At 24.6% G+C, this 24,767-nt stretch overlaps 1 protein-coding gene across 6 annotated transcripts in view; it reads left to right on the forward strand.

Moving 5' to 3' along the window:
• LOC105843520 (uncharacterized) overlaps nt 1-23,556 on the forward strand; it is a 38,134-nt gene extending 14,578 nt beyond the window's left edge. For 2 of the 6 annotated variants that reach the window (XM_065816790.1, XM_065816791.1), the window contains exons 2-14: nt 1,576-1,607; nt 5,780-5,861; nt 7,608-7,711; nt 8,098-8,193; nt 8,405-8,491; nt 11,723-11,756; nt 14,749-15,030; nt 15,522-15,573; nt 15,797-15,838; nt 18,335-18,415; nt 18,529-18,594; nt 21,351-21,393; nt 22,680-23,556. In XM_065816790.1, coding sequence (XP_065672862.1) covers nt 1,599-1,607; nt 5,780-5,861; nt 7,608-7,711; nt 8,098-8,193; nt 8,405-8,491; nt 11,723-11,756; nt 14,749-15,030; nt 15,522-15,573; nt 15,797-15,838; nt 18,335-18,415; nt 18,529-18,594; nt 21,351-21,393; nt 22,680-22,739 — 1,038 coding nt within the window. In that variant the 5' untranslated portion in view covers nt 1,576-1,598 and the 3' untranslated portion in view covers nt 22,740-23,556. Of the gene's footprint in view, nt 1-1,575; nt 1,616-3,673; nt 3,787-5,624; nt 5,667-5,779; nt 5,862-7,607; nt 7,712-8,097; nt 8,194-8,404; nt 8,492-11,722; nt 11,757-14,748; nt 15,031-15,521; nt 15,574-15,796; nt 15,839-18,334; nt 18,416-18,528; nt 18,595-21,350; nt 21,394-22,679 lie in introns of those variants that run through there. The other 4 variants (XM_065816786.1, XM_065816789.1, XM_065816787.1 and 1 more) reach the window with 4 other exon arrangements.
• Nucleotides 23,557-24,767: the final 1,211 nt, after the last annotated feature.

Genomic DNA, 24,767 nt, shown 5'->3' on the forward strand with positions numbered 1-24,767 from the left:
TCAAATTAGCATCAGAATTTGCATTTTAATATATTCTTAATTAATTTTTCAATTTGACATAAACAAATGATCTAGGTAGGTTAGCCAAAAGTTTTCAAATCATAGGTTAATTACAAGTTCTGTTTCAAACTATATATATTTTTCATTTTTTTTTTTTTGATTTCATTTGGAGGGAAAGAAAAATATAATGGATGAAACTTAGAAATATCTTGCAATATATTAAAGTGCTTTTAAATTAATTTCTAGTTTCAGATTATAATACAAATATTTATACTATTGAAGTATTTTTTTATATATTAAAGTAAAGAAGTATGCAATTTTGGACAGTAATGATAGTGATGCAGCTCCCTTTGTCTCAGGGGACCATAGTTACTAGAGTTAAATTCAAAAATTTATTTAAAAACTTATACATTAAAAAATTTTGTTTTTAAATTTTGTTTTTAAATTTTTTTTTTTTTTTGTGGCAAGTTGGAGGAAGGGAGGAGTCAAGGGGAGGGTTTAAACACTCCATTCACTAAGTTAGTTTACGCACCACTTTCTAATATATATTTTAATATAGTAAAATTTAGTTTATACTTTTTATATGAATTTAGTTGTTTTAAACATAAAAGTGTTTATAAGAATTAAAGATTTTTTTATACTAGGGTGTGTTAACCTTCACCACCACATCCACCCTCAACTCTAAGATAGACCACTTATATTTCCTTTTAGTTTAGACTGAAATAACAACAATTTTTTGTATATAAAAATTTTTAATTTGATTTTTCATGAAAAATTATGCTTTTTTAGATAGTAAAAATGGTTTGGTGCCCCCTCTATCCCTCTAGATATGCCCAGTGGTTAGGAATCAATTTACATTTGTAGCTCTCTTTTACATCTATATATTGATACCAATATATAAACATTTAATGTTTGTAACTTGGTCAATTCTAATAATGATAATTGACAAAGTTATAACAATTTAAGTGAAGTAAAACTTTGTATAAAATAAAAATTCGTCGAAGAAACCACAGTTTCTTCAACAAATCTATATATTGAAAATTGGTAACTTAAAACCTCATAAAGTTTTTTTTGAACTGTTTGGTTTTGATAATTTTTTAAAATACTGTATCAATGCTCTTTCCAATGTATATATATATATATATATATATATATATATATATATATATATATATATATATATATATATATATATATATATATATATATATATATATATATATACATACATATATATATATATATATACATATATATATATATATATATATATATATATATATATATATATATATATATATATGTATATATATATATATATATATATATATATATATATATATATATATATATATATATATATATTAACTTATGATTAAAAACTTAGACTTAATTTATTTATAACTTGTTTCTCATATATGTATATTGATTTTAGTGAATAGAGTAAAAGAAGTATATTTACTTTAGATAAATTATTTAGATTTTCTTTTATTATCACAATGAATATTTTATAAAAAAGTATCATAGTTTTGTGTTAAGGATTTATTTTACTTTAAATATGGGTTTATATTTTAGGAAAAAGTATAGATGGTCAGGAAATGAAAAAGGTTATTATGTATGTAATTTTATATTAATTTCTTTTTTATTTTGTTTATTCTTCATACTTTTATTTATACTTATAACATTCTTGTGTAAAAACATTTAAACAAAATTTTTTTGAAAATTTTTATTTTGAAAAAGGTAATAATGTAAATAAATTCATATTCTTTGAGTAAAATTAACTTCTTTTTTGTTAAAACTAAATTTGTTTAGTTTAAATAAAAAAACTTCTGTGTTCAAAGTTAAAGTATATTGTTAGGACAAAGGTGTATTCATAAGTAATTCAAAATCCATCTCATCTTGAAGATGGCTTGTAAATATGTTCAAAAAAAATTTACTACCTTAAAAAAATTCTATAACTGGTTAAAGGCCAATTTCTCTTAATACAAAGAAGATAATATTAAAAAGCAAGTACAAAAAGAACAGGAAAAAACTTTATTGTAAGGAGTTTGTAAATTATGCATGAGTAATATTATATGAATTTAACTTGGATCAATCATAATAATATTTCAACCTATAAAGAATTATATATATAAGTTATATTATAATTATATAACATAAGTTAAACAATAGTATTGCTATTAGTAACTTTGTAGATTGAAGAAACCTTTAAATCTATTTATTAAAATTTATTTTATTCTTATCAAACATATAGTCTTCTTATATCTTAATATAATATACTATTTCAGAAATATATTCTTAATATATTTCTAAAATAGTTGACGTTACATTTCAAGGTTATTTACAATAATTACAATGAAATATGCAGTCATGTTTTGAAAACGTTTTACTAGATAAGTTTAAATAAATTAACTAAAATATTGTACTACAAAATATCCTGAGTTAATGGCACTACAGACCAGCTGTAGTGCCATATTAACTCAGGATACTTTTCAATTTTTTTTATACAAAAAGTGTTAAATCTTTACCCTATTTTTTTCAACAATCTGATCAACCATTAAAAAACAAAACCTAAGGAGACTCGTTGCTCCTAATTTCTTTAGCTTGAGTATGCATTTTACCTTTAAAATAAATAAAAAATATTAGGGTTGCTTTATTTTTCACCTTCAACTATATGTTTAAAGTCATAATTAGTCTCACATTTTGTGGTTAAAACAATATTTTTTTTTGATATTAAAAAGTATTATTTTAAGCCTTTAAACATTTTTTAAAAATCATTATACATTTAAAGTCATTTGTTACAAACAATGAATGAATAAAAAGAAAACGAAAAAATGTTTTTCTTTTCACAAAAATAACAAATTTATAATTTAACAAGGAGTTCCTATTTAAATTTTTTCATTGTTTATGCAAATGTTTTGGTTTGCACTTAAATACAATTTGTTTTATCAATAATATCAGTTTACTTCATACAGAGTTTTATATTCCCTGCAACAATTTTTTTTTGCAATTCTTTTTCTCACCCTTCCTACACAACAAAAAAATATGTTCAAAATCATAGTAAAACTTGTTTTCTTTTTTAATTAAATTAATATTGTTTAGCCTCAAAGAAAAATAGTATTAAGTATTTCTTTATGTTTTCAAAAAAGTTTTGTTATTTGTTTCATAATATAAGGAAACTGTGTCTCACAAATCTATAGATATATAAAAAAGATATTTTTTTATGTATGAGATGTTCATAGGATGTAAAGAATATGTTTTTTTTGTTTTAATATGTGTTAAATGTATTTTTTTATTTTTTAAAGTTTTTTTTCATATGAAATGTTTAAAAGAATTTTTTTTTTTTTACATATAAAAAAAATCATTTAAAAGAGGTGTTCAGATGTTTTGAACTGATTGCTGCATCTTTTTTTATTTATTAAGTTGATATGCATTGGGTGTTTGCTAATTACATAGTAGTGATTGCAATTTTTAATTATTAAAAAAAAAGTTCTTTTAAAAGAATAAAAAGTTTTACAGAAAATTTTTAATTTAAAAAAGATTTTCTTTGTTATATTAATAATTATTTAATAAATCTTATCATTATCATTATATAATTTTAAAAATAATTAAATAGATTTGACTAAAGTAATTTGTTATTATTTTTTGAATAACATGAAGTTTTTGAAGAAGAATTTTTTTTTTTTAGTAAATAAAAAATAAATACAGTAGTTTTCAATCAAATTAATTCATCTACAATTTAGTCAACATTTATTTAAAATTGAAGTAGATATGTTTTTACGAAAAGTATATTCTATTTTTTATTTCATTAGTAATTAATTATATTTTTTTTATTATCATCATTGTCATTTGTAAATATGTTTTTAAATTATATTAACAAAGATTATAGCCAAAAAAGCTTTAAATTCTTTCAAAAGTTATTATTTATTTGTTTTTAAGAGAAAATGACAAGTCATGGGTATCTGGATTTGTTAACTGTGCAGCTTGCAGAAATTTCTAAATATCAGACTCAAGTACACTACTTTCTTACCCCATAATTATAAACAAAAATAAGCCATACAATATTAATGTTAGGTTTCAATATAAGCTTCACAAGTTCTTTTTTTTTCTTCTTTCAACATCAGTTCAACAAAAATTGCTTTATGTTTATGTTAGTAATGTTTTGTTTACTTTACTGTTTTTACCAACAATCTGCTCTATGTCACCAAAAAGAAGTCTCATAATAATTTTTATGTTCTGTTTTGTTATGATAAGATGATTATCAAACCTATTTAATATCAAGCTTAGTGGTTGTTAAATATTTTGCCATTTTTGTTAAAAAAAACTTAAGTTACTTGTTGGCATTCAAATAACTCTAACGCAGGTGCAATCTCTGATAATTGTGGGTTTTTGGGGGATTGTTTGGGGTTTCAGGGTATTTTTTTTTTGTCTCTTCTTCCTCAGCACAATTAATAATTAAAAAGGATTCCAGAACCTCTAAATCTGTGGTATCACTTGTTTCATTTTATGCATTTATTTATATTTATGCATTTATGCATAAATACTAGTATTTGCATAATACTTGTATGTATAACATGATGCATAAATACTTTGAATAAATACTTGTATATATGCATCGTTACATATGCATGCATATTTTACATATTTATTTATACTCAAGTTGAACTTTGGCAATCTTGTATTTAACCATATTTTTGAAACATGACAAAAAATAAGCGTAACAAAATAAAATAATTTTTTAAAATTTTGTTGTTAAAAGGATGTATTTGTAAATACACTTACAAAAAACAAAAACAATTTGGGTTAAAAACAAAAATCACAAAAGTGTTGTAATATGAAATTTTTTTCAATGTACAACATTCATTAAGAAAAATTAAAAGTAAAAAGTTGTGAAGAAGATTATGTTAAAAATTGATTTTTTTAATTTTTTTTTTAATGTATTAACATATTTTATAAGCAGTAAATTAGATTTAATAAGTGATAAGTAAATAAAAGTTTGTGCTTAAAGAAAACTTTTTGGTTATTGATTTTGTAAAAATCTAATCTAGACTAAATTGGTAATAAGAGATCTTTTTCAAAAGTTAAAAAACTGTAAGCAAGAGAGTCACAAGTTTTTATAAATCTTTTTTGTAATTTAACTTTGATCAAAAAAGTTCAATCTTTTGAATGAAAGAGTTTAATTTTTAAACTAATGAGTTTAATGTTTTGAACATTTGAAGCTTTTGTGTTTCATATAAATGGTTTTAAATTTTTTATAAATGACAAAAAATTCTTAAACAAATTTATTATTTGTCTTTTTAAACGAATTTTTCTTTTGAACATGCCTCTTTTATATTTTTTAAATTATTATATTTTTTTAATGTGTTTATGTATTATTTTTTATTATTAGAATTAAAATAAAATAATAAAATAAAATTTTCTTTAAATTTAAACTTTTTAACTTATTTATAAAATGTCTATATAAAATTATTATCTTAAGTACCTTCATTTAAAAACTTTTGACTTTGCTTGAAGCAAATTTTACCTTCTTCTGGTGGTTTCCAAATTGCTGGAAATGTCACTAAAAGGCTGCAACTTTCCTTATTCTTATGTGTATTTCAATAGTTTCATTGCGCATCAACAGGAAAAGACTACAAGAGATGCAGAAAAGACAAACAAATATATATGTACAAAATATTGGCTTACATTATATTTAGTTATCATTTTTTATTTAAAAAAAAGTGTGAGTGCATTTATTTTGTTTGTTTGAAAAGAGTGAGTGTAATTTAATTTTTTGAAGGTGTTGATTCCCAATCGTGATCCTGTAGCAGAGCTTTATCGATTATTTCCTCAACTTCTGCCAGGAGAGAAACCATTAAATGGTAATATTTTAATGTTTATTTAGTATCTTTGCTTTTAAAATTTTACTGTATATGATACTATTATAAAATCAATATGAATTTACATTTATCGATTAATCAATATTTACATTTATCGATCTAACTACATGAAGTTTCAGGAACCTTTTCATGGCAAAGATCAAAATATCAAATTTTGATCCAGTTTAAAGATTAAGCCAAAATCCAAGACCCACATAAAAAAATGTTTTAATATATCTTATTTAATATGCACAAAGCGTAACTTTAATAATACAACAAACAAAAGACTGTCGTTTTTATTACACAATAATATAATTTTGGATAAAAAAATTCAGATAAATGTGAGACAAAAATAAGAAAAAGAAGTTTAATCAAGTTTCTATTATTGATTTTATTACAAAGTTGCCTTAACAATCAGTAGTTTAAAGCAAGCAGGGTTCCCACAGTCCTGGAAAGTCCTGGAATTCGGCTAGTGTCCTGAAAAGTCCTGGAATTTTTCATTTTTTCTCTTAAATCCTGGAAAAGTCCTGGAATTTTTTAAATTCAAGGATTTAAATTTTAAAATTTTTAATCGTATTTTTAAGTAACATGGGTTCCATATTTAAAATTTTAAACTAAATTTTAAGAGGTTAAATTTTATAGTTCTGATTTATGAATAATATTATAATCAAGTATATTTTCCCTCTCACCAATGTAAACATATTTTGATTAAGATAAATATTTCAAAATGTAAAGTATAGTACACAGTTGGTTGCTTCTACTTAATATATCTGTAAAAATGCTTGACATGATAAGAATTATATAATTGATTGAGAGTTTTTCATATTTTTTATTTTTAAATTAGTTAAATGTTTTTAATTAGAAATTCACGCCTCCTTCATAACAGATGTTGCAAAATATGCCCAGAGGTGGGTTTAAACCACAGATACCTAGTCTCTAAGGCAAGTGTGCTACCACTGCACTACACTATTTTATGCTTTTGGTTTTGTGTTTTATTGAAAATTTTAGTTTCAAGTGGTAATAAAATTTTTATTCTATATCTTTTTAAATTTCAAAGAAAAACATTCTTTATTTTCTGATAACTCCTAAACTAAATAGTGGTCGTTTGCAACCTTGTTGGCAGTGAATTAGTATACTATATATATATATATATATATATATATATATATATATATATATATATATATATATATATATATATATATATATATATATATATATATATATATATATATATATAGAGAGAGAGAGAGAGAGAGAGAGAGAGGTTGTGAGTTCAATCCCCACCACGTCCCTGGCAGTACCGCGCTCAACTTGTTTCTCCATGCAGCGGCCTTGTTTTTCAAGATTCGTGTTTCAGAGATTGAGAGAGGGCTATAACCACAATTACGTAGCCTCCTCGTCTGTAGTGGCCTTCACGACCTTGATGAGGTGTATTAACAAAAAAGTATATATATACACTGTTGCTTGTTCATTTAAACATCAAGGTAATCTATCAATTAAAAATTTCTTTTTTCAATTGATAAATTGCCTGTTCAAATCAAAACCCTTAGTCGATGTAGAGGTAGTTCTTACATGATCTCCCTATTGAAATTGGTGGATGTATGTACACTCCACGAATGTCCTCCCTTATTAAGTAAATAAATGCATGTACCCTCCCTGGATGTTGTTTTTATTTAAGTCAGTCAATGTATGTACACCTTCTGTATGTTCTCTGCATTTAAATAATTATTTTGTGTGTGTGTGTAGGATTTACTTGTGCTCTTCAAAAAGATATTCTTTTACAAGGAAAGATGATCATTTGCACTAACTGTATTTGTTTTCATTCTAATATCTTTGGTTATGAAACTAAGGTCAGTTTTTGTTAGTAAAATTTTATGTTAATATAATGTCTAATACTTATATACTTTTTACAAGCTCATATTTCAAACTAACAAAAGCCAAAATTTTAAAAAAAAAGAACAAAGTTTAATTAAGATATGAACAAAATTTATTTAAGAACAAAACTTGTCTTGAAATTAGTTAAGATTTAAAAAAAAAATGAGTGCAATTAAAATATTTATATTTAGTTTATAGACATTTTATAAATTTAAATTTAACAATAAATAGTTAGTCTTTTGTTCTTTTTGGCTAAATGAAATTTTAACTTACATATAGTGTTTTTATATGTTATTAAAAAATTGTTGTTGTTGAATGTTATTGAATATAGTAATGTTAAATTTTTTTATTTTATTTACAGGTTGTTATATATTTAAGAAATGTGCTTAATATTCAACGCGAAAAGACAGTGTTTATCGTACCTAATGCTATTTCTATTGCTACACTTAACAAAACAGTAATTTTTAATTGAAACTGTTGCAAAACTTTAATATTAACATTTTAAACAAATTAATAATAATTGTTAATTATAAGAATTTTAACAAGATTAGTTTCTTTGATTTTTTTAGTTATTTTTTAAAAATATTTATGTAAAACAAATGCAAACAAGTTATTACCTTAAAAGTATATTACCTAGTTTAAACATATTCATGTTTTTATATTTTTAGTACTTTTTCTGTTCATTCCTGTCACGTGAAACTGTATATAAACTCTTGATACAGAAATGGAAAGATGTTGAAAGCATTGACAACGGGGTAATTTTTAATATAACATAAATATGATAATCAAGGTAACAATACAAATAGCATAGTAATAAAAAAAGACATAAACAACAACATAAATATATATATATATATATATATATATATATATATATATATATATATATATATATATATATATATATATATATATATATGTGGGCAATTCCATTTTTAACTTATGCTACACGCACGTATGTTAACATATGTTACAACTTTATCAAATCTTTGCCTATTTAAACTGTAAATTAAATTTTTAGCTATTTTGTATGAAAGCTGTTAGTCTAAAGAACAAAATAACCTAAAAAGTTTTGAGTCTGGCCAAAAAAGAACAAACTTATTACTGAAAATGCCACTTAACTTACGTTACATGGAAAACAAGGTAAAAAAACTGATTTTTTTAATTTTAGGAGAATAGCAAATAAATCTTTTTTTTTTTTTTAAATTTCTAAACTCTCCTAATATAAAAAGTTTCAGTTAGAATCTTGTCCTTCCAACATGAATTTCTTAATGATGTAATTCATTTTGCTAACAAAAACATTATGAAAAAGTGCTAGAACTTTAGTAAATGCATGTAGTTTTAACTTACGTTACACAAATTTAAAACAAAAATGTGCTTTAACTAAGCATCGTTATTCAAAATCTTAAATGGAAAAAACGTAACATTTAATATTCTTATGCATATATTATTAAAAACTTAAGTTTTTAACTAAATTTAAAAAAAAAAAAAAACTTTATCATGTCTTTGGTAACTTACGTAATCGCAATAGTTCTTTCATTATTTTCCAAATATATATATATTTTATAAAGTATTAAATTTGACCAACAGCAATTTGAACATGTTAGCTTCATTTTCACACTAAATTTGTTCCGATTATGCAAATAAATTCATAGTTAAAATAACATTTTACAATGATACCTTTTTTATCATGCTACAATGAGAAAAACCGTAACTTTCGGAAGCATAAAAATGTCTTAAATAAATTAGTTTTAGTATAAAAGGTATATTTTAAATAAACTTTCATGTGTCTACATTAATATTCATTTGCTAAATGTTGACAATAAAGTGAATATTTGACTACTTTTTCATTTTTTGCCATGGAATTGCCCTTATATTATATATATATGTATATATATATATATATATATATATATATATATATATATATATATATATATATATATATATATATATATATATATATATATACATATATATATATATATACATATATATATATATATATATATATATATATATATATATATATATATATATATATATATATATATATATATATCAGGCCTTGTTAAGAAGCGTTACGCAGCTCGCATTTTGCTTGCGAAAAGGCGATTTGCCTACGCGTTCAGCAGTTTAGTGCTATGCAAAAACTTTTAGAATATTTAAATTATCTTTTGATTGTCGTTAACGTGACGTTTATTCAAAAGAAATAAAGTCGTAAGTAAAAGCATTTAAACTAATAGATTTTTTGTTAAAGAAACAGTTTGTTAAATAATTTTTTTGTTGTTGTTAAAAATTAGTTAAAAAAAACTAAGTGTTTTAAGTTTTATCTTAAGGAATTAAATATATAAATTTCTTTTAAATATAAAATTTATTTTTATTCACAATAGTTTAAAAAATGCACGATTTATTTTGATGTAAATATTTTATTTATACGATATTTTGTTTATTGTTAATTCAATAACGTAAAGTTTTAACGACGTTCGTTTAATTTATGAAAATGAATTATGATCACGAATATGTTATCGGTAACTGATAAACAAAAAAAAAAACTCTTTCTTGTTTAAAAACATTAAAATGAGTTCACTTATAAAATAAGAAAAAATTTATTAGCAGTTAATAAAATAACCAAAAACCAACTGTAAAATCATAAAAAAATAAACAAACATTACATTTACGTTTCATGAAAAAAATATTTTTTTCAAAATAAAATTTAGTTCATATTTGAAAAAAAAAAATAAAAATGATTTTTTAAATAAGAACTAAGATTTTATTTGTAACTTTTGTTATAGTGAGAAAAAAACAAACTGTTTGTATGATTTTTAACGCGTTAATAAAATAACTTTAATTACAATGCGGTACTTGAAAAGACGCGGGTGACGCAATATAACTTCTAACGATGCAAAATATATTTGATGAGTTTAATATATTTGATGAGTTACGTAGAAATGCGTTACGCGTTTTCGCTACGCAGCGAAATCTCGTAACAAGGCCTGATATATATATATATTGATATCTATCTATCTATCTATATATATATATATATATATATATATATATATATATATATATATATATATATATATATATATATATATATATATATATATATATATATATATATATATATTGATATTATATTATATATAAAGGGGTGGAAATAGGTGTCAGACATCATTGCCCCTCAAATCATTCTTCTGATCTGTTAGAGGAGGTTAGCCAATCATCGTTCACTTTTTCAGTTAATATGAACAATGGTGGCTTGCCTTCTTCCAGCAGGTTTCAAAAATGGCCTAGGAGGCGCTGATTCTAACACTTTTTTTGACCCCTGTATTTATATTTAGGTAATTCTAAAAACAACTTTTTCAAAAATGTCTGCTGGCACCTCTTGAATGTGTTTTATATAGTAATATAATACTTTTTTCAGGGGTTGCTACAGACCCTTGAGAATTAAATCAGTCCCTAATATTATCAAAAAAAAATATCAATAAAAAAATTATAATCAAAAAATCTTGTTAAATTCCCTATTTTTCATTTTTAGCTAAAAAACGTAATTATCTGTTCACTAAAATTTAGAATAACTATTTAATTATAAAGTAATTCATATTTTTATATTTTATTTTCGCTTCATTTGAGACCCAACATGAGGTACTTTTAAAAAACTTTTTTTTATAATATTAGTTATCGATTTAATGTTTTATGGTCTGTAGCAACCCCTAAAAATATTTTTTATCAAAAAAATTTTTAAATCCAGTATTATATTGTTATATAGAACACATTCAAGGGGGTGGCAGCAGACATTTTCAAAAAAAGTTGATTTTAGAATCACCCTAATATATATATATATATATATATATATATATATATATATATATATATATATATATATATATATATATATATATATATATACATATATATATATTAGGGTAATATTTATAAATTATTTTTACCATTATTTTCTTTTTTTTTTTTTTTTGTAGAGCTTGAAAAGTTTTTCTGAAAACAATATAATAGGTAAACTGTTTTACTATTCTTTCTGTTAATACTTGTGATGTAAACTTGTACTTATAAATAAAGTTTTTACTTATAAATAAACTTCTACTTCTAAATAATGATTTTAAATTTCTGAAAAGAATTGTAAAAAGTTTTATTTTATTTTTTTCCAAATCCAAAAGATTTTTAGCCAAAATTTTATTCAGAAAAATCTGAAACAAATATAAATAATACATACTGGTTTTAATAAGATTTTTTTTTATATATATATTTATGTCATGTATGCAGTTTTTATTGCATATGCTCAAAAACTTAATTGTTTGTTGAATAAAAATGTTTATATATATATATATTTATATATATATATATATATATATATATATATATATATATATATATATATATATATATATATATAAATTAGTAGTATAAATTATTTATATATATATATATGTATATATATGTATATATATATATATATATATATATATATATATATATATATATATATATATATATATATATATATATATATGTATATATATGTATATATATGTATATATATGTATATATAAATATATATATATATATATATATATATATATATATATATATATATATATATATATATGTGCGTCATTCCATGCCAACTGGACCAAAATTTTAGGATTTCAACATGGACCCCTCAGATTTTGATGAAAGTCAGTGGGTTTCTTATTATTAATGAGAAAAGCAATTCCTGAAAATTTTAGCATAAAATCTTTTGTGGTTCATGAGATATGATCATTTGAAATTTCTGATTTTTCCAAAAATAAAATCTTCAGTAGCAAAAACATGTTTTGTTCATACTTTGAAGCTTTATATTTTAAAAACAAAATTTCTGAAAACCTTCTAGTTTTTTTAATTGTATACAACTCTAGACTTGCTTTAACAAAATATTGACATTGAATTCTCCAATGTCACATTTTTTCCATAATGGCTACCTAAAAAACCTAAAAAAATGTTTGCAGATATAAAAAGTTGATTTTTGATAAGTCAATATACAAAACCTGCAGTTTAAGAAGTGAAAAGACATATTTTTTTAGTTTCTATATATGTTAGGCTTCCAAATTTTCAGAAATTTACTGATAAAATACAATTCAGTAAGAAATTGTAGACTTCTAAAAATGGTTGCGGCTAAAACTTAGGAAAATGTGCCTCCACTTCAAACCACTAATAACCTAGGATCAACACTGGTTTTAATAACATTTTTATTTTCTTCTAATTTAATAGACTTTATTACAGTGATTTCAGAAAAAAAAATAGTCGGTACTCATGGGGAAGTTACAAAATCAGAACAATGAAAATTGCTCAAAATGCATTAAAAACATTAAAAATACCCTAGCTCTTTCCTGCCCTCTCCCCTGTCCATTTACTTTTTAACATTCACATTTTTCCCAGAACTTAGAAAAAATTGTAATTGAACACTTCTCCTTACATGATGTGTCTGGTTTTATGTCTAATGTATGAAATGCCTTTATGCCTAAACACAGCACTAAACATAAACATATAAAAACTGAAATTTAGTTTTTAATGTTTTCATATAAAACTTATCAGTAACCTATTAGGTAAAAATGAAAAGAAAGACTTTTAGTCTAATTTACCTAATATTTAATATCATGACTATAAATTTTATAATATTTTCCCAATGCATTCACTATTCCACCCCTCCCCATTGATTTGACTTAATTGATTATCGTTTTCAAATTTAGATTACAACTTATAACAAATTATAAGAGTTGACTTGTCAACACAATGCACAAGTTGATTATATAATAAAGAATATTTATAGGTAATAAACAATCAATCTAAACATTGAATCTTTTAAATAAATCTTTGCTATAAAACTTAGACCAGAGTGGTGTATTCCTATTGGAGGTGCTTATTCCTATTATTGCGTATTCCTATTGGAGGTGCTTCAGGTCTCCATTAAGTATGTGTTTGCGAGTACCACCAGAATGCAAAACTTTTAGTATTACAAATAACAGATATTTCAGACTACACCTCTTGACATTAGTTGTATGTGACTTAACAAATTTAGATTGCATGCTGCCTACCATATATAGAAGCCTATCATATATAGAAACTAAAAAAATATGTCTTTTCACTTCTTAAACTGCAGGTTTTGTATATTGACTTATCTAAAATCGACTTTTTATATATCTGCAAACATTTTTTTAGGTTTTTTAGGTAGTCATTATGGAAAAAATGTGACATTGGAGAATTCAATGTCAATATTTTGTTAAAGTAAGTCTAGAGTTGTATACAATAAAAAAAACTAAAAGGTTTTCTAAAATTTTGTTTTTAAAATATAAAGCTTCAAAGTATGAATAAAACATGTTTTTGCTACTGAAGATTTTATTTTTGGAAAAATCAGAAATTTCAAATAACCATATCTCATGAACCACAAAAGATTTTATGCTGAAATTTTCAGGAATTGCTTTTCTCATTAATAATAAGAAACCCACTGACTTTCATCATAATCTGAGAAGGTCCATGTTGGACCTTGGTCCAGTTGGCATGGAAAAAAAAAAAAATATATATATATATATAATAGTATACTAATAAAATAAAATTATAATAAAAAAAAACAGTAATTAATAATAATAATGATTTAATTTAAATTTTCTAGAGATACACTATACACCAATATTTCACACTATTATTTTACTATGGAAAAAAAAATAGACTATCTGCTCCTCAAAATTTTTATTAAATTACGTAACTATTATTTTTAGACAATAAACCAATTTTTAAAGTTTTTTTAAATGCTACTGTTTTTCTAAAGAGTTGTATAAAATGCATTTTACATTGGGAGGTGTTTTTTTAAGTGGGAAAGGGATTCAGGCTATGTATCATGTTTAATTATCATATGAAACAGTTATTTTGAATCAGATAAACTTTATTTGCAAGTGAGTAATTTTATATGCATTTATAAAAAAACAGACTGATTTTTAATATTATATTTTTTTAGGATGTATAAACATGGAAAAAGATAGACCTCATACCTCCCCTCCATCTTTCACAAATATCTCTGAAAGAAATTACCTGAACAGATGTTTTGGAATCAATGAAGAAATACTTTGTCTAGACAATGACATTTTTTATCATGGAACCATGTCCTTTAATTCTTTGTGCAAATCAAGAAGCATAAGCGACATTAAAGAACTTTCTGTGCTTAGGAAAAACTTTGGAGTTCAAAAAACTGCAATTGTTGAAGAAGAACTTAAGCAGTTATATAAAATTACTGTTCAAGGTATTGATTTGTTGATACACAAATGAAATTTGATTGTGGTATTCTGTGATCAAATCAGAAGGTTATTTTAAATCTTCTATTTTTGTTCCGGTCATAGACATTGTATGTGATAGTTGCATAGTATCATAGGATAAATAAAGTAAAATTATTGGTCAGTAGAACTCTTGTTCGAAAGATCATTTAAATCAAACAAATTGATCCCTTCAGGTTGTTTTTTTTGGGGTCCTTCAGGATTTATTTTTTAGGATTGAAGTCTTATACTTCAGAAACTCTTGTAATTTGAGATCCCTTGAGGAATTACATTAGTTTAACTGTACAATGGATATTGTAAAAAAAAGTATACATTTTAAATTCATGATTTCTAATGAAGACTGGGTTTTATTATTTAATGCTGAGTATAAATTTTAAAACTATATTTTCACAATAAATTTTATAATTTTTTAACTGTAACATTTGATAAATTTTTAGTTTTTAATTTGTTTATTTTGCAGATAAGATAATCAAAAAGTCATTAGGAACACCACATAAAACATTATTTGAATGGTAAAAGTTTGTATTAAAATTAAAAAGCAAAACAATACTTTTTTGTTAAATTTTTTTTTTTAAATATGTTAAGTGATATTTTATTTTTATTTAAATTATACTTTATAAAAATACAAAATAATATTTATAATAATACTTGTATGTATAATTAATTCTGCATAAAACAACATAAAAGTTTTTAACAGTTTTTAATAATTTTAATTTTTAATAATTTTTATTTTAGTATTCGACCTAAACAACTTCTTGTTATTCTTGTGGTTATTTTGTAAGTATTTTTAATATTTATATTAATTATATTTATATTAATATAATTAATATTTATATAGAATTTTGTTGTTTCTTGTTGTTGAGATTTTTTTTTAATGTTTTTTTATTATCAACAGTTATTTTGTACTTTTTTTTTTTTTTTTTTTTTTGAGGTTTTTAATTTGAAACATGATCTCAATTTTGATATAAAAACACACAAATATTTTATAATATTGATTGAATAAATATAATAAAAATCAAACTTAGTATAGAATTAGTAAGTATAGAATTAGTTTAAGACACAGCAAAATGAGACAGCAGGGCAAAATGAGACAAGTTGCATTTATAATGATCCTAACCACACAATTTTTTGCTTTAATGATTTTTAAAAGTTTACTCGTGTACTTAAATTTTTTAGTGTTACAAAAAATATCATTTTGAAATGAATAAGATGCAGAGAACAACAACCATTTCATCTTGGCTCTATGACAATTACGAATTTCGATGTGTTGTTGTTTTAATTTTTCTTAGAGTTTTTTTATCTTACAGAGTGGAAAAAATTTTATATCCAAAGTTAGTGTTTTATTATCATCTTTAGTCATTACTCTATCATTTCCATATATTGAGGTTTTATTTATGACAAAATTGCCAGGAAATTACACAGTTTCGATGCCAACATGTTGCGGGGCAAAACAAGACGTTTTGGTTTTTTGTTTTGCCAATATCAGCCATGTTTATTTAGAAAGTTAAATATGGTTAGAAAAAGAGAAAAATTAAATGTGGGAATTTTTCTGAGCAGAGCATGTTATGTTAAAATTAAAAAAAATTATTCATTTAAAAAAGTATTGCTAGATGATACTGAAAGTCAATTAGTTAACTATATAAAAGAAATGGATTGTCTATAAGTGACATTCAATGTAGTAGCCGTATGTTGAAAGTAGCCGGTATGTTGATTAGCCGGTATGTTGAAAAGTACAAAATAGTCCATCCATTTAATAAATATAATGGTGTTGCAGGAAGAGATTTTGTAAGTGGATTTTTAAAGAGACATCCAGACCTTTCAATCAGAAAGCCTTAATTATTGTTTTTATTTGTGTTTATGGTTTAAAAAGCAATTTTTAATAATATTTATTTCAATAATATAGAAGTTGTTATGAAAAAGTACAGGCTTGAATCTCATCAAATTTTTAACTGTGATGATTCAGGCATTACAACTGTTCATAAATCATATGTTAGTTATAACAATAAAAGGAAAAAAGTATAGTTATAACAATAAAAAGAAAGCATTGTGTTTCTTCTGTAACTAGTCGTGAACGAGGTGTAGTGACAACTGTTGTTTTGAAACACTTAAAACTTTTTATAATATAGAATGTGGATCATGGTTACATGAGCATTGTAGACAAAAATAACTAGTAATCAACTTGGAGATATATACTCCAAAGCCTATCATGAAGCTGCCTCTGTAGAAGTTGCCTGTTCTGGCTTTTGTACATCTGGAATTTATCTTTTGTGTAAGGATATAATTCCAGACATTCAGTTTAATAATGACAAAAGCTCTAATGCTAACTTACATAAACCTGATAAAATTGATTCACAAATTAATTTAAGCACCTTATTAACATCCGTTGTCAGGATGTTCAGAAAATATTGATTTTAATATAGTGATACCCTGTTTTTCTAATATTTTAGCTATTTATTTATTTTTTACATCACTTTTTTACCAAGAAAAGGAGAAGAATCAAAGATAATAATAACATCACATTATAGAAAACCACTATTTGAATCCTCTGAAAAACATTAAAAAAGTTAAAAGAACAAAAATTGAAAATAAATGTGCATTAGAAAAGGGTAAAGAAAGAGCTGAAAGTTTAGGTGTTGAAAACTAGGAATGTTATTTTTGTAATGGATTATAGAGTATGGCTGCAAAAGTATTGAAGTAGAATCAATGTTTAAAATGTACAAGTTGGGGTCATTTAGACAATTTCAAAATACTGGTGAAGCATTTTGTGATTTATGTGACTAGTGACAGTGTATTTGATTATATGATTAACTAGTGACAGTTTGATTATGTATTTTGTTTGTTTGATTATATATTATGTATTATTATCAGCTGTATTATATTATAAAATATTTACCTTGCTAAACCTTCCCAAAAATCTGTTTTGCTTATCATTTTCTATTTGAATTACTTAATAAAAAAATCTGCCTCATTTTACCCCACATAGCAGGGCAAAATGAGACAGGATAGGTGTTGTCAATAAATGATCTCTGGTGACTAAACCACTGCAATTTTGCAACTCATGTTTTGTAATGTTATAGTAGGATGGTAGAAGATTTAAAAAATATCAAGTTCTTTTTTCAAAAGTTCTTAGACGGCCTGTATTAGATAAATTAATGCTAAAGTGTCTCATTTTGCCCCTTGTTACCTTACCATGATAGTTGGTTTTTTGAAAAATGTTATTAGTAATGGTGAAATTACTTCAGTGCTTTATAATGAATTGTTTTTAAATTTTAGTATATTCTTTGTTTCTTTATCAATATTGGTGCGTATTAATTATATTTCTAATATACTAAGTTTGGATTCAAATAATAAAAGGTAGATATTATTTTACCATTGTTTTTTGTTGTTGTTGAGTTTATTATTACTTATTATAATAGTAAAAATAATTATCATTTTAAAAATACATTGTTATATTTTTTTTGTCTCAGTGAAACGACAAAGTTTGAGAAGCTTTACATATATAATCATCAAACTCACTCTGATAAAATAAAACAGTACGTTTTTTTGATTGTAATATACATCTTAAAAATATTTTTAGAAACATAGTTTTTTTACTTTATTCACTTTCTCAAGGTCAAGGCTTCAATTGAGAAAGCTTATCATTTTTAAAATTTATTTTATGATAGTTGTTATTACCCTATAACATAATGCTATGTGGAGAAACAAACTGAGTGTAGTACTATTAGGGACAGCATAGTGATTGAGTTCTGTAGTTTTTGCTTGCAAAGAGAGCTTTCTGACACTGTATTGTAAATGCCATCTTAACAATTAGTAAAACAATAAGATGTCTCTAATTTAGAACTATCTACTGCAGTAATTGTTTTAGCAACATATTTTCTACAAGTAATTAGAACAGTTTCAGTTGGTAAAATCAGTAAAAAATAAAACAATCATAAAAACTCATAATAAATTTTTTTATTTGTTTCAAAATAATGTCTTTACAAGATTCAGATCTAATATCTTTATTGATAATTGTTATTTTGATAGAAAAGTAAGCTTTGATGATACAATGTGTATAAAGTAAGTTGTCATTCATTCTGGATCGAATTTTTGTCATCAATAATTTAGCAACAGAAAAGCTTCACTCAGACTCAATACTTGTTGGAGTCTCCAGAGCATTGAACAAAAGTTCAAGATTGGCAGTTCTTTTTCCAGTAGCTTCATAGACCAACATTTCTTCTAAAATAGCTTTGAATTTGTTGTTTGAATTGTGGCACTAAATTCCATCCTCAAGTTCATATTTAAGTGAAAGTGGATTTTGTCAAGATTTGTTGAGACACACTTCTAATTTGAATGAATTTTAAGTCATCTGGATTCGTTGGGAAAAACCTAGACAGCAAATTTTGGCAGTCTTTTGAAATACAGGCGTCAAAAAGATTTTGAAAACTTTGCGTTCTTCAATGCCCAATAAATATTCTGGATTGAAATGTACAAGCTTACAAGGTTGCTCTGCCTCTCTTCAAAACGTCACAAAACTACACTCTATTGCAATCCAAATAGTTGAAACTTGTTGTTTCAGTCTGTTCACAAAAAACTTGAAAATTCCTTCAGCTGTGAGTAGAGTTGCATCCTGTCAGTAAAGAGCTTCTGGTGCCGATTTGACTGGTTCAAGAGCAGCAATAATGTGGTATAAATTATTTACTTCATCATCATTGCAAATTGAATGTGGAGAAACATCTTTCAATACTTTTTTGATTGAACCTTTATCTTTGAGAAACTATTAAACCATCGATAATAGACTGTTATATTTGTTCTACAGTCAAATTGTCTTTGGTAAAACCTCTTTTCCACACTGTTTCTTGATTTCTTATTAGAGGATGTCGTTTTTGAGTGAAGATTTTTGAAATAACTTGACAATTTTCTGACTTTTGTGATGATAGATTAAGTGTACTTTGACTTTTGGAAAAGGAATGTTTTCATTAATGGAATCACCAAGAAAAATGACATAGGTATCAGATTTTGATTTGTCACTGCTGACTTCATCTTTGTCACTTGTTAGTTGCAATATGTTAAGATCAGTTTTTCAGAAAGACTTCTCGCCTTTTGTGACAACTGCTTCAGCTTTTTTAGCCAGAAGAGATCCCAAAATTTAAAACGAACCCTGATTCCAGTAAGTGTATTTTTGATAAATATAAATATTCATGTACCTTCAATTTTTCCAATAGGTGTACTTATCCAGTGTAATTGAAAAGCATTTTTAAAATATTTTCTAATGATTTAAAAGTGTTTTGATTATTCACCGTCATTTTTCATACCATCTACAAAGTTTTTAACTGACTGAATTGCTTGTGATTTTTTGTAAAATCATAACCTTTTTCACACATTGCAGATCAAATGAAAGGGCTGTTAACAGTGTTGTAAGTTTTGAAATCACTTCTTCAATTCGTTGCTTTGGAAAAAAAGTTGAAATCTTAGGCTTTTTGATTCTGTTACAGCTTTTGTTTTCAACTTTTCCTCAGTATAGTATAGTAAAAATCATTATTTACCAAAGTTTACCAACATAATTTTAACGATAAATCAGCAAAAATTGATAACGATAAATCAGCAAAATCAGACATAAATTGATTTTTTTTGGATGCAGACAAAAATTGATTTTTTTGGGAGCAAACATGAATTGATTTTTTTTGGTGCAGATTTAAATTTATTTTTTTAGGTGCAAATATAAATTGATTCTTGAGTCTAAAATACATTTAAATGAACTTTGTATGACAAAAATAATAGATTATAAGATTGAGTCATGAAGTCTCAAAATGTTTTGACCAAGGTTTAGTCAGACAATGTCCCACCTTTGACCATTAAACCCTGAAAGTATCATTTCATTGCATACGTATTTCGATTTTTTAGGCAAATTGAATTATAAAATAACCTTAAGTATGGATAGATTTTAAATTTTAATTAGTTGATTTGTTTAATTTTTATTAAAACTGATTATCACTAAAGCAAATACACAAACATTTTGTATACAACAACTTAAGCTAATATCAACAAAAGTTCAGTGTAAGCCTAAAATGTAATATAAAGGTACCATTTAAAGCCTATAATGTAATATAAAGGTATCATATAAACTTATAAGTTAAGATTTAAGATTTTTGTCTCCTTTCTCTACATCTCATCTCTCTACAAATTGACAACCTCTCTCCCCATGCATGCCCAATTGTTAACAATTGGGCATGCATGATTGTTATTAACTATTTTCTGTATTTTGTCGTTTGTTGTTTATTTATATTTTAAATTTTTTGTTTGTTTTTAGATTAAAAACAACATTATCTTTAAACTTAAAGGCAATTCAACATGTGAGTTTAATTTATGTTTAAATATGTTAAATATATTTCTGATTCTAATTAAAAAGTTGTTGTTTTGATTCTGATGTTTCTAATATCAAAGTGATTTAGATAAATTGTGTTTAAAGGACTTTTTTTACTAAAAGAATTTTTGTTCAAAATGATTTTAGTTCTATATAGATTTAATCATTCCTTTCTCATGAGTCTTTATTGATAAACACTGTGTATAATGAAAAAAAAAATTGATAAATGATTTTGTATTGCTCTGTTCTTTTAAGACTGTGTATATATATGTGTGTGTGTATATATCTAAATATACTAAAGTATTCGTTTTATATAAAACTTATGATAATTTTTAGACATATTTATATATACTTATATATAAACATCATCATGCTGTTTCTCTAATATAAACTCGAATATATTCTTTCCTTAACTAAAGATCATTCATACCATATGTAACACACTCTCTCCAAGTTTTCTTACTTCTAACTCTACCATTTTTGCTGCTACCTCTTACATGCTGATAACCAAACCAGTTTAATCTTTTCTGTCAAACACTGTTTGATACAATGATTTTTCTAATTTTTGTGTCATTGTCTGAACACAAAGGCTTGTGGTTCAGACAATGTTTCCATCATAGTCTTATAATTGTGTTTTTTAGAACTTTCTTCAATTCTCGCTAAATTTTTATTAATATTAATGTTATTAATAAGTGCTAAATAAATGGTTTCGATTGCTTTTTAACTACAATCACGATCTTTCTGACAATCTTACATCTAAAGTGGCTCTATTTGCTGAGAACTCGATTTTATACTCTTGTCTTGACAAAAAGTTATAATATTTTGGTTGCTTAGAACAAGCGGCTGATCTTAAACCTGATCTCTCTTCTGTAACAACTTGGGGCTTGCAGTAGTTTGTGGATTTTAACTTTAAAGAAATTATAAAAAAGTTATTTACTGCAAGCAACCATCGCAATATTGTTGACATTCCTATATTGATGAATACCACACTCTCACTCTCAGATAAGATCCAAAAGTACATTGTAAATTTAGTTGGACCTGCTTTATCTGCCAAGTCTGCAAAACCTCAAAACTCTCACCCATCTTTATGTTTTCCTTACTGATACAACCTAAAACTTTATATAATGTATATTAAATGAAACTAATATAATTTATGCATAAATTTATAATATATACATTTTTTTCGAGCCTCGGCTTGCTAAATTTCTTATAATTTGATGTTTGTATTTTTAATTATTTTATACTTATAATTTTATCTTATGTTTTTTTGTTTAGGCGCGAAAAGTATTTGTTGATTTAAAAGAAGATTTATCGCAACTAAAGCAAATATTATGACATAGATTATTAATAAATTCTAGTGATATTAGAACAATTGGCTGAGTTGCCCAGTATTATGCTTTTTACAAATATGTAATCAAAAATGCCGAGCACACATATAAAGTATTAAATACTCTGCGCTAGGAGTTTTTCACTTTACTGCCTGTAGTGTTAATGTAGATAGTAAAACTGCACTTTGGTGCACATCTAGTGCACATTTGGTGCACATCTAGTGCCTACTAAATATATAATACTTTATATATTTTTATATGTTAAAGTATATTTTATATTTGCATATTACATGAAACTGGGAATACTGATAAGTTGTGAGTTAAATCGACTATTTTTTTTTTTTCATCAAGCTATTTTTATTTCATAATCGTTTCATATTAGTATTATATAGTTATAAATAATTGCAATAACTTTTTAGTTCTTTTTTCGAGGAAAATTCTCGTTAAAACTTTAAAAATTATTATGTTTAAATAGTCGACTTACAAATTTAAAGTTAAAAACGATGCAAGTTCTAAATTTTTAAGTCCCTGAATTCTTTGCATATGCTGGCAAATGTAAGTTGATCGGGGAAGAATCACAAGAAGAGTTGACATTGCAAAATAAACTAACAATTTTTTTTAAATAATATTTGTTTTTGTATTTTCGATATCTTGAAATGTTTTCTTTCATTTATTTATAATATTTGCGCGAATAATGTAAATATATATTTATATGTAAAACACAAATGTTACTATGATGTCAATGTATTATTTTATGTTTTTATTTTATTACTAGAGAAGGCATGATTTTTTGTATTTATGTATATAAAAATAAATTAACCTAACTGTTTACTCAAAATTAGGACCGGAGATTATATATCAATACAAATATTTTTAGTCAATATCCCAACAATGTAGCAAAGTATTTGAAAGCTTAATTAATTTGTACTTTAAAACCTTTAGGCAGAAATCTTAGCAGCCGTGGTGTGTTGGTTAGAACTCTGGCTTTAGAACTAGATGTCCGTAGTTCATAATGAAAAAAGCGTGAACTTCCTTGGTTTTTTTTCCTTAAATGGTATTACGGGGTGCTCTGTGATAAAACCTAATTTAAGACTTCTTCAAGAACCTAAATAACTATAGGAAAAAAAGGTAGAATTTACGGATTTTTCAATATTTAACAAAATTTTCGACTTTTTTAACCATAAAAGATGTGTTTGCTTAATTTTTGCTCTGATAAAGTAAAACTCAAATCATTGTGGAGAAATTTGGGACACCCATCTTAATGTGGATTTCAAGGGTTTTAAGAAAAAAAATCGTTTTTTTATATATAAACATCACAGTCAACAATAAAAACGTAACATTGATCTTCTTTTATTTAGACAATATCTGCCCCAAGACCGTCAATCGATGTATGTACAATCCTTTGCTTGTTCTCCCTATTTTAGTGGTTTGTCAGTATTGAAGCCCCCTCCCCCTCCCTCCTTTCTTTGTTACAAAATCGTTACACTTTAGTATTAAGTTATGTATGAGTCGTCACAAAACCACTACCTCCCCCTTCCCTTTCTTCCTTAGAGAGTGACGCAATTTATGGACAACCCCTAAGTGTACAATAATTGTAAATCTTTTCCTGTTGTATACCACTCTAGTTCTCACGTCAGATACAAATAACTTAGTTCTAAGGAACTGTTCATATGGATAAATATAAACAGTACCTTAATTTTTATATCCTGCGTAACCGGTATATAAAAACAAAAACAAAAAACTCGTCCACGGCAATTTTTTTTTATTGATTTTCTCTCACTTGCTATGGTTTACGAGATTTTTGGATACGCATGTAACGAAAACAGTTTATTTTATTTTCACGCGCCAACTAAATAAATTTTCTCCGAATAACGTATTGAAAAATTCAAAATGGTTTCTGAACCATCTTTTAACCGATAAAGTAACCTACTATCAAACTTGTGGATAGACTCAATCCATGATGCATCTTATGATCTATAAAATTCACACATGGGTTCATAATGTGTATATCTAGTATTCCAGTATACAACATATA

This window comes from Hydra vulgaris, chromosome 13, assembly GCF_038396675.1.
Source record: "Hydra vulgaris chromosome 13, alternate assembly HydraT2T_AEP".
NCBI classification, from domain to species: Eukaryota; Metazoa; Cnidaria; class Hydrozoa; order Anthoathecata; family Hydridae; genus Hydra; species Hydra vulgaris.